A 20,240-nucleotide genomic window follows, 5' to 3' on the forward strand; every position below is an offset into this window, starting at 1 on the left:
AGGGCAATTTGAAAATGCAGGGGCCCCTTGGTAAAAATTTCAAGAGGGGTTACAATAGAGCATTATATCAAGCTTCAAGCTTAAGGCCCTTCTAAGAGTGACTTTGTGAGACTGCACAGGTTGTAGGCCCACAAAGTCAGCCTGCCTAGTCCACAAGGGAGCTGGTGAGAGCCTTCTAGCAGTAGAGATGTAATTGGAGCTGGACTTCAGGAAGATTATTCTGGCTTGTCTGGTGGGGCAGGTTGGAGGGAGTCTAGGCAGGGAGACCGGTTAGGCAGCCTTGTGAGGAAGAGGAGAGAATGTAGGATGGGGGCAGGAGCCAAGGGGCAGAATACAGGGATGAGAACTCGAGGGAAGTGGAAGCAGGCAAGAGGCAGAGAGAGCTTAGTCAAGTCTCCTCGGGCAGAGGCCAGGGAAGCCCGCTGAGTGCAGCTCCATTTGCTTCTCCAACCCTTTCCCCTTTTTCCTTACTGCAGGGACCCCAGCCTTTGAGGCTATCTCCCACACAGGATTCAGCAGTGACTCTCCCTCTGGCCACCAGAGGGCAGACCATTCTCATGGATTTTCCGGATGAATTTGGGGTGGGGGTGTGTCCTCCGGCTTCACCTCTTCCTATTTTTCCCTCTCACCTCCTTCTGTGTTTCTTCATCAGCTTCTTCCTCAAGGGCTGGGTGCCTGAATGGAGCCGAGGTGGAGCATGGAGCGGTGTCCTGGAGTCCCATGCATTTATTAGGACTGTAAGTTATACTTGTTGCCTTAGGGAAGTGCGTTCATACCGCCCTCTCATTGCTCTGTCTGGCTGCCTATTTCTCTGGTTGACTTAGTCAAGGGTTCTGCTCAAAATGCTGGAGCTGGAGTTGGAAGTCAAGCATCAGAGGTCCAATCTGCACTCTTCCCAGCAAGCTCTTGGGCCTCTCTTTTCCTGTACCTTCTGCGGACTCGCTGCTTGAGCTTGGTCTTTGGCTCTTGTGGAGATTCCGGCTTCTGTCTACCTTATACTGCTGTTGAACCTGGGGTAGGTTTGAGGGGATGGTTTTCCAACATGTCTGGGGTACAGTGGGTGGGGGCAGCCAGAGGAGTCACACCTGCCAGTCTACTCACTGTCCTTGGTGAGGTAGCCTAGGGGGAAGTGAAGAGTGAACTTATGTTGCCACATGGACTTCCCGTTAAAGTAAGGGGCTCTCCAGAGATGAGAGGGACCTCAAGCTTATGAATAGTGACCTCTATTCATTAACAGGAAAAGAGGCCCAGAAAGGAAAGGAACGTCTCCAGTTGTTCATTCTTTGAGCCATCCTGAAGAATCCTCATTTTCAACCAGTTTCTCTCTTTTATTTTCCCCATGAGTCTCCTTGTTTTAGAAGGGATAAGTGAAATGTGATTAAAGATGAGAATGTCTCTCCTGCCCAACCTCAGAGGGATATTTAAAAAGGGAACTGGCATGACTCAATATTGCCATAGTGCAATGCCGTTTCGTGCTATTTTGAACAATTACAAGACTTTTTTTGAAAGCAAAAAATAAAAAAGGTAACAAATCCAAAGATATTATTTAGAATGTCATCACTGGAACAAAGGCATGGATTCTTTCAAGATAGGGACGTTGAGGAGCTAAACAGAGATATTATGTGATTTTTCCCCAAGATCCCATTGCATTTTCACTGCAAAGAGCTAGAGGTAGAATGCAGGGCTGAGGGAATCGCTGAAGCCTTTGGCAGCTGGGAGCCAAGGACGTTTACCTGGTGTTTGCCAGGAACCTTGAGGAGCCCTGTGGATTAGATGTGGGGTACACGGATAGACAAATAGAAGCCAAGATGGACGACAACAGGTGATGAACGGTAGGTAGACAGGTAATAGACTAACGCTGCATCTGACAGGTGACTCACATGTTGATAGATAGGCTGGATGATAAACGAGATGTATTTAATGAGCTGACTAACAGAGGAACGGACACACAGATAGGAAGTTGCTTTAGAACCAAAGGATGTCAAAGCAGGGCTTAACAGTTTTATTTTCTACTTAATCAAATAGTAACACGCACACGTGATCTACGCTCCCTGTTCAAGATTTGCAAATACCCGAAAACTGACGGAAAGAAACGAAGAGTCAGACTTTGGGTACCATCCGAGGGAATGACCCGAGGCTCGCCCGATCTCGGGTGTTGCCGGAAATGGCCGACGACCGCGGTCCGCGGCGGGGCGGGATGGGGGCGTGGCCCGCTCCCAGCGCGCGGAGAGGCTTCGGGTGTTTCCGGAAACTGCCGAAAACCAGCTTGAAGTGGGCGGGGAAAGGCCTGTAGGCGTGGCTGGAGTACCCGGAGTCTCTTCGTAGATTTCCGTAAACAGAGCCGAAGCTTGGTCTTCGGAATCGCGGAGCCGCGCGCGTCCCCAGGATTACCTTCTTCGGGTGTTTCCGGAATTCACCAGTAGTCGGTGGCTGAGAGGAGAAGGCGCGCCTCCCTCCCGTTTCTAGCCGCTTCGGATGTTTCCGGCTGCTGACGGCGGAAAGAGCCGAGGACCGGCGGTGGTGGCGGCCATGTTGGGAGCAGCAGGTCCGGCGGCGGCTGCCTGTGTGCCGGGCGCGGAGCAGTGCCGCTGAGGGCAGGGGAGGAGCGAGGCAGGCGGCCGGCTGCAGCGGCAGAGAGTAGGCGGAGCGGCGCGGCCCGGCCGAAAGGCGGCACGGCCCAGCCGGGGGTCGGGGGGGTGCGGTCCAGAGCTGCTCGGAGCCGGCGCGGCCTAGCCCGAGCGGCGCATCCCCGGGCTGGCGTGAACGGCAGCCCGGCCTCCCCGCACCCCCGGCCGGGGCCCATGCGGCGGGTGCTCCTGCTGTGAGAAGCCCCGCCCGGCCGGGCTCTGCGCCTTCCCTTCCCTCCCTTCCTCCAAGCTTCTCGGTTTCCCTCCCTTGAGATACCGGCGCCATGTCCAGCGCTCGGACCCCCCTACCCACGCTGAACGAGAGGGACACCGAGCAGGTAAGGAGCCCTGAGGGCTCCCCACATTCTTTGGCTGGGCCCCTGCACCTTGCAGAGCCTCCTCCCTCCTCAGCTCTCCTCGTGCCCCGGCTGCCACCCCGTAAGCCTCGGCTGCCCTGTCATCTGGCTCCTGGCCCCGTACACCTCCCTTCCGCGTCCTGTCCGGGGACCCACCTTGTCCGGACTCCAAGCTGCACACTTGTCTTTCTGCCGACCACCCCCCTCCCCCCGGCCCTTCTCCCTTCACCGCCCTCCTGCGCTCTTCCGTGTTACCTCCCCAGCTTCCTCTTCTCTTCCCTTTTTCTCTCAGGGGCCTTTTTGGTCTTCCTCCACCCACGCTGAAAGCAGCCACCTTCCTTCTCCTCGACCAGCACCCTGCGATTCGCCCCAGATCGTTGTCCACCTCTTCCTCCATCCCTCCAGCCTCGCTTCCTCTCCGCCCGCACCGGTTCTCCCGGTCCCAGTTATCACCCTCAGGGTCCTTGCCCCGGACTGTGACCTCGATCCCTGTCCCCTGTCAGTTCCCCGGCTTTTTACCCTGCCTCCTCCTGCTCCACATTGTGCTCGCCCTCTTGCAACCCACCAGCTCCACCCTCATCACCTTTCCAGATCGCTCGCCTACTCTTTGCTCATCACTTTCCCTTCTCTTCTCCAGGAGCTCCCTGGTGCCTCGCGCTGGCATTTGTCGCTTCCGTGTTTCCCCGTACAGCTGTCATGCGCATAGTTTTCCCACAGGTTGTCTTTGGGGTTCCAGTCTTCACTCCCTTCAGAGTCCTGAGATCCCTCACGTTCTCTTCCCCTGGGGCTTGTTTTTTTAAGTTTTGGTTTGGCCTCTTGTTTCTCACTGCGAGTGCTGTACAAGCCTTCTCCCTGGGCTCTTCCTGCGGAGGGAAAGACTGTCTCTTTCAGCCCTACTCCATTGACACCACCTGTTGCGCGGTCCTTTCCCAGGCCTCGCTTCATCCTGGTCCTTCCCGTTCTGTCTTCTGAAACCACAACACAAGCCAGGCCGTGATGCTTTCCTGTTTCTTCACTCAGGAATCTGTCACTTAGTATCTTCCCCTTTGCTTGTTGCCTTCCCGTTTCTCTGCCCTCAGCCCATCTTACTTAGTACCATTCCTCTTAATCAGGATTGCCTTTCATCTCCATATTCTTCTCCAGCCTTCTTCACATCATATTTATTTCCCCACGTATGCCCCTGTCCATCCGCTTGTGATTGGCTAGCCTTTGTGACTCCCAGGGCCAGGAGTTTTGCATGCTGGTTTCTTGAGCTGCTCCCGCTCCCCTCATCCTGGCAATCACTGCTATCATTTGTCACCCAAGCCTTAGCCTTTTCTGTGTCATCTCACCTCCCAGCCGAGAGGCGTCCACTTTACACCCCTCCCCTTTCTTTCACCATCTCTGGTGTCCCTTGCTGCCTGCTCTGGAGAGTCCTCTGCCTGTCACACCTTTCCTGGTGGAGAACTTTACTAGACAAAAAAAAATAATTAACTGGAAAAAAGAGCTCTTCACCCCTGGGGCTTGCGGTGCTCGTTTGCACCCTTTTCTCTTGTTGCATTCATTATGTGTTCCTCCTGTTCCCTTCTTTCTGGCTGGCGCAGTAGAACCATTGTTACATTCTCTTGCATATTAATGCCTCTTGCATATTAACATTAACATCTTAAAAGACATCTTCCCTCTTTTCATTTCTCCAATGTTTTCTCTTTTGTTAGCCCCTCAGTCTCTGTCATCTGGACAGGCAGGACCTTAAGAGGAGTTCTGGATAAGTTTTTTCTGCAGTGGTTGACCCTTTCATAACCTGTGGACTGACTGACTGCTTCTAGGGGTGAAACAGGTTGAGAGGGAGAGATGGTTGAGTTCCACTGTATCACTGGGTTTGGCATGGGACTGAGGTCTTTAGAAACAGGAGCATGGTCTCCATCTCAGTCTTGCCCTCAAATGCCAGCTGTTTCTCTCCTTCCTGGGAACCACTTTCTCAAGGCCCTCTCGAGGTTACCTGTTCCATTCCTTTTCCTCTCACAACCTTTATTTAGCAGGTAAACCCTGCTTAACCAGAGGACTTTCCCAGACTGTTGATTCTGAGCTGGTAGGAGGAAGCCAAGTGACTGACTGGCACCCGCAGGCATCTGGGGCGTGGTGGTGGAGTGCCTACTCTGAGCAAGGCTGTGGGGGGCGTTGTGTTCAGCAGAGCAGAGTAACTGAGTGCCTCAGTGTGCTTTCTTTGTGTTGTTTACTCAGTGTACACGTATGCGGCCACGGTCTTTTTCCTGTGATGTGTGCGTTGATTTCCTCTCTTCCCTTCAAGCCTCACAGTCACCTGAGCATGTTGTAGGAACCTGCTGCTCGCCTGCCACCGATTTTATGATAGCCGAACTCTGTGAACCATTTGGGAATGTAAGCTGCTTCTTGATAACTTTGTCCAGAGAACTGGCTGCATACGTTGTCATCTTGTTCCAAATCGTGAATTACTCATCCTGTTTCCACTCTGTGGATTTAGGTTCCCCTGAGCCACTTCATCGCTTCTGCTGTTATTCTCAGGGTAGTCCCACTACGGACTTGATATTAAGTCTTATCCTAGAAAAAGCATAGATTTTGAAAAACCTTACAAGCAGATGTGGTATTTTTTAAAACAAGAAAAAAATGTGTAACAGCTCTTGGGGTCATAAGGCCAGAGAAGCTTGAAGCACTGGCCTCTTTTGGACTAGATCATGCTACCAGGTGAGACCAGAAAGCTCTTCTTGGTCGTGTTGTGAGTTTAACTAAAGTGGTTGTGGTAGAAGCCTTAATGTTGTGAGATAAAAAGCAAGGGATGTGGTTGGGTTGGTTTCTTTCCCCCAAAGGTCCTCTGTTACCTTACTTAGATTTAAATTATTTAAATTGGTTTCACTGAAAAACAGATAAACAGACTCTACTGGTTGTCTTCAAACTCCAGTCTCTTCTCGCTCTTTCTCTCCCCCTTTCTTTAAAACATGTGGCTGATGAGAACCTGTTTCTAGGAGCTCTTTGATCACATCTGAATTAAATACACGTAGACCCAGAGAGAGAAAATGTTGGAGCATAAAAATAAACCTGGTGTTGCAGAGACATTGCCTGTTTGCTGTCAACTCTGCTTCTAACAGAGAAAGGAGGAGATAAAAGAAAGTGAAGCCCTGCCGTTATTGTGATTTTTGTGGCACCTGATTGCAGATATGCTTTTTCACAGTCATAGACTCTTCTGTTTGCAGAAGGAGGGTTGTAACCTGGGACTGGTAGTTTGGGGCATCCTTAATCTGTGAGCTGAGCTTTCTGTTCACTTTTCCAAATGGCTCTGTTGGCCTGGAGGCTTGGCAGCGGTGAAAGCAATCAGCAGGATGACTGTTTGTCTTCCAGCCAGCAGCAGCAGAAACAGGCCAGTGCAGAGGGGTCCAGCGTGCAGTGTCCACCTGCCGCTGGCGAGAGCTTTCTGTAATGCCTGGTGGAGGCCTGCGTGGCACCAGGCCTCCCCCACCTCTGGGCCTCGGGAACCACAAGGGAGAGCTCCTGCGAGAAAGAAGGAGGCTTTCACTGCCATCTCTGCCTCTGCGCCTGCCCCTCTGCGGTGGGCGAGGGTAGGGGCTTCTGTCGTCCTTCCAGGGAGTAAGTGGCATTGTTTATTCTCTCAGATGATTCTGGGAAGAGGAGTTTGGAAGTCTGGGTGAGAGAGCAAATCTAACTTTCAGGATCCTGTAAAGAACCACTGAGCCACTCCAAACACATGTAGCTAGCTCATGGCTCCCAGGGTTGATTCTGGCTGAACGTCTCACTGAATAATCCGGTTTTAGTGTCGTCTCGGCGAGAGCTCGGTCCCCTCTCGTTTAACTCCCTGTCCTGCAAGCTGTGCGGCAAGACCTGTGCTCTGGGTGCGGGCTCTCACCTCTGCCCTTTGACTCTGGCAGGGGCCCTAGGTGGTACTGCCTTCTGGCTAGAGGTGTGGGTGAATTTCAGACCGTATAGTCTTTACTTTCTGCTTTACCCCTGAAATGGAGAAAGAGGCATGGTTAGAGCAAGGACACCAGTAGACCCTGGAGTTCGTAGAGCTGCCATACTACAGCCTTTGAACCTGGTCAAGGTAACTCCCTAGTAAAGTGTAATAATTTCTCTCTAGTCTCTGGACTTTGGGAAACAGCTAAGAAGATGGATACAAGGCAGTCATTGAGATTTGGCCTGCTTCAGATTACATGGTGACCAAAGATTGGGCCTGATTCCCACCCCCCCACCCCCCCCCGCCCCAGCATAAATGTCTTAAATAGAGTTGGTGCCTGTGAGGTAGGGAGAGACTGAGAATTTGTTTTTTGAGAGGTTTGCATGGTTAGAGGTCTTGGGAGTCAAAAACTTTCAGACTATACTGCTTCCTCTTCGGACAGAACAACCTCATTCTCAGTGGGCACTTGACCAGGACTAAGCCATGCCTTCATGAAGTCTTTCCCACTGAGCACTTAGCCACCTGGCAGCATTTCTCTTCTCCCAGGAGCTTCCATGACTTTCCTACATATGTATTATGTTGACTTGAATGAATATTTTATGCCTAAAGTGCAGCTAAGCCTCAGACTTTGTGGCCCATTATCGACAAGCGAGGTGGGGGCTGGGCGCCACCCTTGGCCCCATGATAGTGTGTCTGCTAAGTGGACTCCCCCCAGCAGCACTTTGAAGCCCGTTAATGGATTGGGATGAGGCAACCTCAGCAGATGGAGAGGGCGAGGAGGGCAGTCATCCTTCATCCTCTGAGGCTGCCTGATGAGGCTCTCCTGCAGCCAACCAGGTCCAGCCCCAGCTCCCTCGGCTTGGTTAAGCTGTAGACTGACCACTAGCCCTCTTCTTTGAGAGGAGTTATGGAAAGCCTTTGGTTCTCTCTTGGTCATGGTGATGCTGCCGTTATTTGCCACTTTCCTGTCAAAGCCAAAATTGAGAGGAATGTGGAAAGGGTGGGTGGAGTTTAAACCTGGCCCTTCCTCCTTCAGCGGAAGTTCAGCAAAATGACAAACCAGATAGGTGGTTGGGTTTCCTTTTCTCCATGGTAGATTCCAGCATTTGTACATTTTGCACTTGAAGCTTGGATTCTCCGGGCTTTCTCCCAGCCTTCATCAAACAGGCATGAGTCACTGAAGCGTTATCTATGCAGGTTCCCCTTCAGTCTCAGCAATGGGAAGAGTAAGCCTTTACAAACCCCGTGGGGGAGGAAGCCACCCATTTCCCACTTGTGGCCTGGGAGGAGGCCGTCTGTCCCCATGTTAACTCTGAAAGTTCTCGTCACTCCCCCACCACAGCCCTCTCAGTGTGGGCTATGGAATTTCCTTGCTTTTTTTTTAGACTTTAAGATGGTACCTCTGGTTCTGAAAAAAACACCAGGAGAAAATCTGGCCCCTCGATTTCCAGTTATCAGTTGGAGGAGGAGGAATCCTAGGTCCTCCTCTTCACTAGACCTGCCTCTGCGTTGGGCCATGTAAATAGGCTAGATCCCTTCATCTGAACGTCTAGAGGGTTTGAAGCTTCCTTGGTCCCTGTGGGGAGTGCTTCACTCATTCCCCCTTACTTCCATTGATTCTTTCTCATTAGAAAAGGGTGAGTGCTCCCTAAGTTGCTTTAGTCGTGTCCTACTCTTTGCGACCCTGTGGACTGTAGCCCGCTGGGCGCCTCTGTCCATGGGACTTCCCAGTTAAGAATACTGGAGTGGATTGTCATGCCCTCTAGGGGATCTTCCCAATCCAGGGATTGAACCTGAATCTCCTGCATTGGCAGGCAAGTTTTTGCCTCTAGTGCAACCTGGGAAGCCCAGAAAAGGGCAAAAACATGTATCAGTATATTTCATCTTGTGCAGCAAACTACTGACTTTAGGCTTACAGAGTCATAAGAGTCACAAGTAGGTAGGAGGGACGGTGAGGTGGACCCTTGGCTCGGTGGGTCCTGGGGACAGTGTGGGGTGGGGGAAGGCTTGGCTTGGTGGGTCCTGGGGACAGTGTGGGGTGGGGGAAGGGAGGGGTGGGTTCAACAACCGGCTGCAAGCCACGTTTTTCTTTTTAACATACGGAAGGCGGAGCAGACCAGCGACTTCTCTGTAGAACCAGTCAAGCTGGTTTTGAACCACCTCGGCCTATTTTCCTCTGTGCTGTTTGGGAAGTTGGCGATTCAAAGATCTGCCTCCTCTGGGCTCTGCTCACTGAGGCATGAGTTTGGATGATGTTTGTAAACACCCCCTTCCCTCCCCTGGCCTCTGAGCTGGGCCTCTCCAGTGAGTGGACTTTCTCCACACCTCATGCTGCTTTGTCTTACACACCTTTCACCAGCATCTCGAAGGTACAGCTTCTTTTCTTTGCAGTTCACAGCTTGGCAGAAGGCCCTCCACCTGGCCAGGAGGTCTGTGCTTGGCTCCCAGTCTGTGGATCTGGAAGGGAATCTGGACTCCTGCCTCCTGGCTGTTGTGACCTGGCTGCTAAATCCAACCAGTTCCCAGACCTTTTGGATTGGTGCATAGGAACTGTCTGTCCAAGCCCACTGGAGAAGAAGAAAGGAGAGAGAATAGGTTTTGGTCTTTGGCAGTTCAACAGGTACTTCAGCCACGGGGAACAGTTTGGTTGTCCTTGGTGGAGGTACCTGTAGGAAGCGTGGGAGACTTCAGTCACCGTGTGCTGGCATTTCCCGAACACAGTAGGGAATCCGTCTCAGGGAGGAGACACAGCAGGATTCTGAGGCCCCTGCGCCCGGACTGCCAGTGCTGCTGACATAGCAGGATTGTTTCCTCAGTCTCCCACTAAGAGAGCTCCCAGGTCCACGGCCTGGTGGTTAATGAATGAAGCTGCCTGCGAGCAGTGCTCTAGCTTCTGTCCTTGCCGCTGCTGCAGTGGTCTCATTGTCTCTCCTGAGCACCATATGACTGAAGGGTTTTGTTGTGGGTGCTGATGATCCAATATGCAGGGCACCCCCTTTTTCCTCACCTTTAGACCTGAGGGTCTGCTGGCTGTCCCTCACCACCTCACGTCCCCCCTCCTCTCCACAGATGGCCACGATTTGGTTGTCTCTGCACGTAGCATTGGCAGTGTCTGTGGCTTGCTGCTTTGCTTTGCCCACAAAAGTTTGAGGTACTGGTTCTCCAGTCACAGGAAGCGGGGCCCCTCGGGCCCGTTTGGTCTAGCGTAGCACTCTGATTGAGTTGACTTTATGGCAGAGTTGGAAGGGGATCCCAGCGCCTTTGAATTTCCAATAAATGGTGTCGCTGTGGTCAGATTGGGCGCTACCACTAGAGTTCCTGAGCTGGAATCTTGGGATAGGCCCCGCTGTGACCTTGGGCTTACTCTGTCCCTATGGGGCTTGTTTGTTTTTCTGTAAAGAAAAAGGAGTTATAATAGTACTGTCTTAGAGATATAGCTGTTGGGAGCATTAAAAGAATTAATGAATATAAAGCACTTAGAATAGGACCTGATAGGATATGATAATTGTCGTCATTGTTTCAGTTGACCAACTTAATGAATTTTGTCTGTGTGTGTGAAGTCGCTCAGTCATGTCCGACTCTTTGCGACCCCGTGAACTGTAGCCCGCCAAGCTCCTCTGTCCATGGGATTCTCCAGGCAAGAATACTGTAATGGGTTGCCATTTCCTTCTCCAGGGGATCTTCCCGACCCAGGGATCGAACCCGGGTCTCCTGCGTTGCAGGCAGACACTTTATCCTCTGAGCCATTAGGGAAGCCTGGTCTGACTGCCATGCAACTCTAGGTCGCTAGAAGGGAAATACTTTGGATTATTTCTGTGTTGACTGGCGTTCCATAGGTGCTTTTCCTAGGATTTCTAAGTTTAAAAAAATTTTTTTTATTTTACCAGTCAGCTATCTGAAAGAAATGGTGACGGACAGGGAGGCCTGGCGTGCTGCGATTCATGGGGTCGCAAAGAGTCGGACACGACTGAGTGACTGATCTGATCTGGAGAGATCTAGGAGAAGGGGACAACAGAGGTTGAGATGGTTGGCTGGCACCATCGACTCGATGGACCTGAGTTTGCGCAAGCTCAGGGAGTTGGTGATGGACGAGGAAGCCTGACGTGCTGCAGTCCATGGGGTCACAAAGAGTTGGAGCGATCGAACTGACTGACTGGAGAGGTTTATATACTTTCGAAAGCACTTTTTTTAAAGTGCATGTATTGACAAGATACCAATATTGGGCAGCTTTATTGATTAAAGGAAAAAGAAACACACGCCCTCCGCGGGCCCTTACTTCTGTGCTGTGAGTTGTGGTGGTGGTGGTGGTGGGTGTGCAGTCTCTTCACTGGCTGGAAGGCCAGATCTAGCCCCCGGAACCCGGCTTTTCTGTGTTGCTGGGATCTGGGTATTAGAGGAGGCCCCACCTGGCACCAGGATTGGATTTCTTTGCTCACGTTCCTTTCTTCACAAGGCGTGTCTACCCTTTGGCAGCAGGAGAAAGCTCCCTGTTTCTCTTAAAGAGCACATGAGAACCTAGCAGCTGGTGATTTCAGGTTCCTTTTCTGCTCGCCGAGGGGCTGCAAGGGCAGGTTCTGGTTACCTTTGTTGGCTTTTCTGAAGTGAGAAGAAAGCCTCCCCTTTGGGAACCTGGGAGGGTGACAGCCATTTCTCAGCCGTTCCTGTGGATTTGTGGACTTTGAATCTTGAGCTGAGGTTTTGGTCTCAGTTGGCTCCTGTTGATGTTCCTTGCTTGTGCTTCTAGAGCCTAAATGCCTTATCAGAGCAGCAAGTTGCTCAGTTTTTTTGCGTTGCCACTGTGGCAGGGAAAAAAGGTAAGTGTCGCTGCTGCAGGGCTCATCTCAGAATATTTCTTTCACTGCATTTTCCTCTTCCTTTTGACCCTCTGCTGGCTTGTCTCACTTCCTTTTTTTTCTGTTCGGTTTCTTTGAACCCTGTTCCTTCCTTGTCACTGTCCTTCTTGGGTTTTCATCTCCATGTCCCACTGCCTTACCTGTTTGTATGCCTCTTTTGTGGCCTGGCTCAGAAGGGGAATTTTGATAGTCTGAGGTCTCCTTCATGTATAGAATCCCAGAACCACCCAGTCCTTTCTTTCTCCTATTCCTCTGATTTGTGTAAAGTTAAGAGCTCCCTGCTTTGGAAAACATTTTCTTTTTTTGTCTCTGGAGCCACTTTCCTCAGTGAAGCCTGACTTGGCATCCCAGTTTTCCTGGTGACAGGGTCTAAGCTAGTTCTGGGCAATCAGGAATGCCAAAACTCTAGAGCATGTCTTGGGAGAGATCTGAGGAGGTACTTAATACTTTTGGTAACACTGTGTTGGTTCTCAAAGTGTAGTCTGGGGACCCTTGGGGTCCCTAAGACCTGTTTGGTGTTATACAAAATCCAAATAATTTTCCTTGTAACATTATTGCTATATTTGCTTGTTTCACTCTCATTTTCTCACCAGTAGTCAGTGTTTTCCAGAGGCTAAGGGATGTGTATTGACATTATCACTCTTGGCTAATAGAGTATGTGCTGCCTTTTTTTTTTTTTCAGTGTGTGCTTCTTTATTTTTGTTTTTCTTGGAATTTTTAAGGTAGTACTTTAAGGTGTAAATATGGAAGTTTTTGGTGATGAACTTGATTTGTTCTTATCACTTCTACTGTGCTGTTACTAGCTTTCTTCAGTATACCTGTTGTAATTTCTATAAACCTCATTATTGACCAATAAATAGTTATTTTAAAATCCCAGCATTTTCCTGGCACCTTTGAAGAAACATGAGAAGTAAGTTCAACTTCCAGCACTTACTTGTAAAAACTTTGGGGGAAACTAATAATTCTTAAAATTATATTTATAACTTACTTTAGCCTTAATTTTGTTTTATTCTAAAATAGAGGAAAATTCATAGTGTTTTTATTATATTTAAGGATGAATTGTTGGCTTAAAAAAGGAAGGTTGGAAGTTTTGCTTTCTCAAACACAGCTGCTAGCTCTGTTTACTGCAGTTAGAAACATATCAACAAGTGAAAGGGAGGGATCACTCTGAAGAAACTTGGCAAAACTGTAAACAAGAGATGAAAAAAATTTAAAAGAAAAGAATCATAATAAAAAGTGTCTTCTCATCTTTATAGATGCTAATAATGTAGCTTATTGTGTGCACTTTATTTTTAGTGTTTTCACGTAGTATTAGGGTGCTGGTTGGCCTTCCCTGGTGGCTCAGACAGTACAGAATCTGCCTGCAATGCAGGAGACCAGGGTTTGATCCCTGGGTTAGGAACATCCCTTGGAGAAGGAAATGGCAACCCACTCCAGTATTCTTGCCTGGAGGATTCCATGGACAGGGAGACCTGGCAGGCTGCAGTCCACGGGGTTGCAGAGTCAGATAGGACTGAGCGACTTAACACTACAACTGCCACTGCGAGGTGCCAGTTAAGTTGCAGCATCGCTCAAGAGCAGTCGTCAGAGATGACAGACAAAGGGACTACGTGTTTTAAGCGTACATACCACAGTCTCTTTAAAATCCAAAACTTGTTCCAGTGTTTCCAGCTAGAAATGCCAAAGTCACTGAAGCCTCTTACAGGATGAGTTATTGCTTTGTCCAGAGAAGCCCACCCAGTAGCTGAGAGACGGATAAAAAGTTTTGAACAGCTGGCATTCCTGAATGCACACTGGATAAAAAGTAAAGTTCAGGGCAGTGCCACTTCATGTTACTGTGTTGTTGAATTAAAGATTGAGCTGCAGACATGAAGACTGAGTTAATATCTTGTTGATAGAATTTTGCTTTAACCTTAGAAATGAGCACATATATAGGCATGGCTCAACTTGTATCACCAGCACCTACACTTCAAAAAGTATTTTCTCTCATGGGAATGCTCACAACAAAACACAAGTTGTGGTAAATACGCAAAGAGTTGAATGACTTTTTTGGCTCTCATGGCTTTTCCTGGAGCAGCTTTGTTTCCAGTTGCATTGTTGGTACCGAAGCAGCGAGCAGCAGAGAAAACTGCTGGCGCCAGAACATGAATCAGGGTAGGGGCACCAAACTCTGCTGGTGGTCAGTCACGGACTTTCCTCTACACACTTGTGGTTTAAAAAAAAAAAACAACTCATTGTCCCTTAAGAACGTCCTGGGTGAAGCACTGAAAATGGTGTGTTTCGTGTTTTTAGTTGTTTTTTTTTTTTTTTTTAATTAAATCTCAGTCCTCCAGTAAAGGACTCTGGTATGCCAAGTGATGAAACGCAGAGTATCCATGGATTTGGAGCATTGCAGCTCTTAACCATAGTCCAGCTGTCTGGGGAAAATGCTCTTGTGTGTTGGAGCTGACCCAGCTGAACGGATCATTTTTACTTGAAATAACAATTGATGGACAAACTATAGTTATTCATATTTCAGTGTTTAGTGAACGTCTTCTTGAAATTGAACAGAGCGAGCCTGTCATCATTGCCAGTGATAAAATCCAAGTTTTCAAGCAAAAATTAGAATTTTGGAAAACTTGAATTTGTCACACTCTTTTTGATGAGATTGGTGGTAAGATTAATGGAGTATGATTTTCTGATATTGTATGAAATCCCAGTATTTGGAAATTCTGCATAGTCAGTGAAGGAATATTTCCTTGATTCAGTTCAGTTCAGTCACTCCGTTGTGTCCAACTCTGCGACCCCATGGACTGCAGCACGCCAGGCCTCCCTGTCCATCACCAACTCCCTGAATTTACTCAAACCCATGTCCATCGAGTCGATGATGCCATCCAACCACCTCATCCTCTATTGTCCCCTTTTCCTCCCACCTTCAATCTTTCCCAGCATTAGGGTCTTTTCCAGTGAGTCAACTCTTCGAATCAGGCGGCCAAAGTATTGGAGTTTCAGCTTCAACACCAGTCCTTCCAATGAATATTCAGAACTGATTTCCTTTAGGATGGACTGGTTGGATCACCTTGTTAGTTCCTCAGTTATCAGTTATCGGTAAGTAAAAGAGCAACTCACAGTGCAAGGTGACCAATGGATTTTAATGTAAAAGTACACAAAAGATGCATTTGATAAAATCTCAGGTTGCACATTGCAGCTAGCCCTTAAAAACAGCCACTTGTGGAGTTTTGGTCTAGTATCAAAGAAAATCCTCAATATTTGAAAGGCTATTAAACTTCATTTTCCAACTACACATCTGTGTGAAATGAAATTTTTGTATCTTTCACCCAACCTATGGAAACACACTGAATGCAGAAGCAGATACAAGAAATATCTCTTTCATTAAGCTTGACGTGAAAGAGATGTCTTGGAGTATAAAACAGTGCAACTCTTGTTATGAATTTCATTTTGTTTTAGAAGTAGTTTCTGCATTTAAAAAATGGGTTATTTGTGTAAACAGGTAATGGGTTTGTTGTTATTTTAAACAAATAAAAATACTTTAAAAAATCAGTTTCAGTTTTTAATAAGGTTACTGTTGACAGCTATGACCCACATAAACAAAAGATCTCTGCAGTCCTCCATAAATGTTTTAAGAATGTGAAGGGTTCTTGAGACCAAAAAGTGAGAAAAACCTTTGTTGTAGACAAAACCTGGGTTGACTGTCCTCAGTCTTGGCCTGGTTATCTGCGATGACTTCATAGGGAGCCCTTGTTTGCAGCCCAGCCCCTGTAATCATGCCTGCCTGGGCCTCAGAGACTTTGACCCAAGGGAGCTTACTTCCTCCTCCTCCTTTTTTTGTTTTTTTTTAAAATAAATTTATTTATTTTAATTGGAGGCTAATTACTTTACAGTATTGTATTGGTTTTGCCATATATCCACATGGATCCGCCTCGGGTGCACACATGTTCCCCATCCTGAACCCTCCCACCTCCCTCCCCATACCATCCCTCTGGGTCATCCCAGTGCACCAGCCCCGAGCATCCAGTATCTTGCATCGAACCTGGACTGGCGATTTGTTTCACATATGATGATATACATGTTTCAGTGCCATTCTCCCAAGTCATCCCACCCTCTCCCTCTCCCACAGAGTCCAAAAGACTGTTCTATACATCTGTGTCTCTTTTGCTGTCTCACATACAGGGTTATCGTTACCATCTTTCTAAATTCCATATATATGCGTTAGTATACTGTATTGGTGGTTTTCTTTCTGGCTTCACTCTGTATAATAGGCTCCAGTTTCATCCACCTCATTAAACTGATTCTAATGTATTCTTTTTAATGGCTGAGCAATATTCCATTGTGTATATGTACCACAGCTTTATTATCCATTTGTCTGCCGATGGACATCTAGGTTGCTTCCATGACCTGGCTATTATAAACTGTGCTGCGATGAACGTTGGGGTACATGTGTGTCTTTCCATTTCCTTCTTCTAATACATACAGCATTGGCCCTGTCAGATTTTTTGATTGTTGTTTTATCTGTGGTTTGTTTATTTCCCCCATTTTTTTCTCTTTATTCCCTGACTTTTTTCCTTTTCTCATTTTCCCTTTCTCTTATTTGTAATTTTTCTCATTTTTTCTTTTTCTATTCTTCAGTTTGTTAGGTTTTTTTTGGGGGGGTGTTTGGCATTGTGTTTTGATTGCATTATAAAAATTAGTTCAAGTGGACTTCCTTTGGTCTGTGTGAAGTTGTGGCTTGGAAAATACATTTTTTTTTTTCATTAAAATTAAGTAAGTAATGTTTACATGTAATGGGTTTACTAATGTTCTTTTAAATGAATGGAGACATTGGTAGGTATGATTCATATAAACAGAATCTTTTGGGAGATTCGGGTTATTTTTAATACTGCAAAGACTTTCTGAAACCAAGAAGTGTAAGAACCACAGTTGTAGACAAACCAAGTTAATTCTTCCTGGCTTTGTTCAGTTGATTTCTTGATAATTTCATAAAAATTAAAAAAAAAAATTTTTTTTGCCATTCACAGAACCTTTTTAGTCCTGACTGGACTCACAAAGGCATTTGCTGCCTTGGTCTGCTGTCGTTCTCTCTGAGAAAGCTGGTTCTCTGTGACCAGAGGGACTTTGACTAAAGTTGGCTCGTCTCCTATGAATACATAACTTTGACCTTATGAGAGTTTTTAAACAGTTAAATTTTTATTTCTTTTAAATTTTGAACTTTGAAGAGTTAACAAAAATAATCCAAAGTTTTTGTATGTTCTTCAGCCAGCTTCCCCTTAAGTTAAATCTTATATAACTGTAGAACACGTGTCAAAGCTGATAGTTAGTCTTGGTATCATACTGTTAACCAGACAACTTCAGATCTCATCAGTTTTCCTCCTGGTGTACTTTTCCTGTCTAGGATCCAGCCCAGGAACCCATATTGCGTTTAGCTGTCATGTCTCCATAGTCTCCTCGGTTTTTTCATGTCCTTCCTGACACTGACAGTTTTGAAGAATGCTGGTTAGTTATTTTATACAGTGCTCCTCATTTATGGTAGTCTGAAATTTTCTCATGGCCTTGTGCTTTTGTTTTTTCATTGTGGTCAAATATGGGTAACACAAAATTTACATTTTTAAGTATATAGTCCAGTGGCATGAAATCCATTAACAATGTAGCCACCCCCACTATTTGTAGAACTTTCTGGTCATCCCAAACAGAAAATCTATATCGATAAACAGTAATTCCCCATCTTTCCCTCCCCCAGCCTTTGTTAACCTTTTTTCTACTTTCTCTGTGAATTTGTTTGTTCTGAACACTTCATATAAGTAGAGTCATACAGTATTTGTCTTTTTGTTTCTGTCTCATTTCACTTAGCATAATGTTTTCAGGGTTTCATCCTTGTTGTAGATTTAATAATTAAGTTTTAAAAGTTAACCTAGATTTTACTATGATGATATGCATTAACTTGATATGTTGGAAAATAGTTATTAATACACAGTTGTAATGAGTTCAGTACTATATTTTAAATGAAATAATAGATTAACATTTTCTCAGTTTAAGTTATAATACAGTAGCTCTAATCTGAATCAACAAAAGCTATTTGAGGCCCTTAGTAATAAGAGCATAAAGGGTTTTCCAGGAGTGTGAGAATTGCTGTTGTAGACAAGTAGGGAGTTGACCATCCCTGTCCTTGATTGGCTGGCTACTGACTATGACCTCATAATGAGCCTTTGTTTTGCAATTCCCAGAGTCCTGGCTGAACTGCAGGAAGGCACTTGCTGCTTGGTTTGCAGTGTATCTAGCTAAGGAAGCTAGACTTTAACCAAGTTTGGCTCATTTCCTCCTTCTAATAGGGGCATTGGCCTTTTTTTTTTTCCATTAAAAAAATAATTTGGCTTACTCATTATGACAGTAGTTTGTGTTTTTTTAAGCTTATGTATTGGCTATTGGTCAATTCCAAATTTGAAAACTGCAAAGCTTGCATAGCCTCTATCCTTGAAAAACCTTGGTCCCCATAATAGCTGAAGGCCGGTTGGCTCCAGGCACTCACTAAGGCCAGAACACCCAACAGTCTGTCTTCAGAGTGGCTGCAGAGCCTATACACTCGGTTCCTGTTTCTTCTTAGCTTAACTCTTTGTTGGCCCCGTCTCTTAGTGAAGCTTGCCTGCCAAACCCCATTTTCATGAAAGTGTGCTGTGCTTTCTCTTGGAAGAGGTTAAGCGGATTTGTGTGTATGTAACAGCGTGTGGACTTTTATCTTTGCTTGATGAATCTTTAAGAGACACGGTTGCAGTAAATATATTTCTAAACTGCTTGATTGTTTTCCACCTGTTCGTTTGTTTGTATTCATTCTCTCAACGAAGCACCTCTCACATGTAAAAGCTTCTCTTAGTACCTCTAATAGTAGACCTTTGGGCCTCCTCCAGTAGTCACTTGGATCAGCTTTAAGCAAATCTGCTTACACTCATCTCATTTGCTCAGGATCACTTCTCATCAGAATCATTAAAAAAGTTTAATCAAGTGATTACCTTATATCAATTTGTGTCTACATATAGACTTGTGGGATTATAGCTCTATTTCCCATCACTCAGCAAGTCCCATAATCCTCTGCTTTTTACACAAAGCATGTTTCTTTTCGGATACACATGTGGCTTTCACTTCAATTCCTAAAGTGAACTTGATGTGCTTTTTTCTCTCTCTCCGGCCCCTGGTCTGTATGGAAGACAGACTTTTGCTTTCAAAGGAGATTTGTTCACTCTGTTAGCTAAGGCAGTGACTCAGTAACGGTGCCTCCTGGATGGCCCTCTAAGTACATTAGTCTGTTCCAAGTGGTTGGGAAACTCTTAAAGGCAATAGACTAAGTACTTGAAGAGTAGACAGTGCCCCCACCCATTCCCACAGGGTGCCATTTGCTCTGAGGCTAGTGTCTTTAGCTGTCATATCATAATAACCAGCATTTATTGAGCACTTTGCCCCAGACACTTGTTTAACTAGCTGTTTTACATTCATTAATTCATTTAATCTTTGTAAGATAGTAGATCTTATTATTTTCCCCACTTTGCAGATGAGGAAACAGAGGCCCAGAAATGTTGAGTAACTCTGTTTAAGGTAACAGACTCATGTAGTCAGAGTGTTTGTTGGTGTTAGAACAAGACTTTCCTGACCATGAAGAGCACTTTGGCTCTGGTTTCAGTTGTGTCCAGGCAGTAGAAGATAGATTCCTTAGGACTAGCTCCTAGTCGGTGTGGGGCAGAGCACGCCTCCCCCGCCGGCTTCAGAGTCCTGCGTGGTCTCTCTGCCCGCTGAGGCCTGTCGTAAAGGTAGCATGGTGTGGAGATGCAGCTCTCTGGGTTTATCTCCCTTGTCTTAACAGCTTATGGGAAACTTTTTTTTAACCTTACTATTTAATCCTGGCTTCCAATTTTCCTGTTCATCTCTTCTCATCTTCTAGAATTCCAAGAACCTCTAGAAAAACCGGAGTCTTAAGACCTTAAATTGGTAACCCGCAAGTAAGTAGCCTAAGACATTTGGATTCTTAGATTTGCCTGTCCTGCTTGGTAGCACCTCACTCCCGCTGCCCCCACCCCCAGGAAACTTTTGTTTGTGGACCTTAACTGTGTTTTATCCTTATGAAACTAATATTTTCTTTTTACATGCCATTATGTACAGTTCCACACGCAGAGGCCCAGAGCTGCTTGTGTTTGGCCTTTTTGTGTGTGTGTGTGTGTGTGTTTGGCCTTGATTGCCAAGGACACTGAGCACTGTAGCTGGTAGTGCCAGGACCCTGTGTGTGTTTGGGACTTGCCAGTTCAGTCCTGGGAGCTGAACTCTGGCCATCCTGCTGTGTCTCTTTATCCCGTTGCTTGTGTAATATGCCGCTGCTTCCTGTTTGCCTTTGTCGGTCTTTTGATCACTCCTGTCTCCTGAAACTCTGCCTGTGGTCCTCCTAGATTTTGGGAGCTGTTTCTCAATGAGTGAATCTCTGGAATTTCAGTTAACTTGAGTTTGTAAG

General features: G+C 46.7%; 1 protein-coding gene across 17 annotated transcripts in view; it reads left to right on the forward strand.

Moving 5' to 3' along the window:
- Positions 1-2,513: 2,513 nt before the first annotated feature.
- Positions 2,514-20,240, forward strand: part of MARK2 (microtubule affinity regulating kinase 2) — a 55,673-nt gene continuing 37,946 nt past the window's right edge. For 5 of the 17 annotated variants that reach the window (XM_059882974.1, XM_010821095.4, XM_010821094.4 and 2 more), the window contains exon 1: positions 2,514-2,965. Coding sequence is in view for 12 of the 17 variants with exons in the window: in XM_010821095.4 (XP_010819397.1) it covers positions 2,912-2,965 (54 nt within the window). In the remaining 5 variants the exon portion in view is untranslated. 17 annotated transcript variants of the gene reach the window in all.

This window comes from Bos taurus, chromosome 29 (genome assembly GCF_002263795.3).
Source record: "Bos taurus isolate L1 Dominette 01449 registration number 42190680 breed Hereford chromosome 29, ARS-UCD2.0, whole genome shotgun sequence".
Classification (NCBI taxonomy): domain Eukaryota; kingdom Metazoa; phylum Chordata; class Mammalia; order Artiodactyla; family Bovidae; genus Bos; species Bos taurus.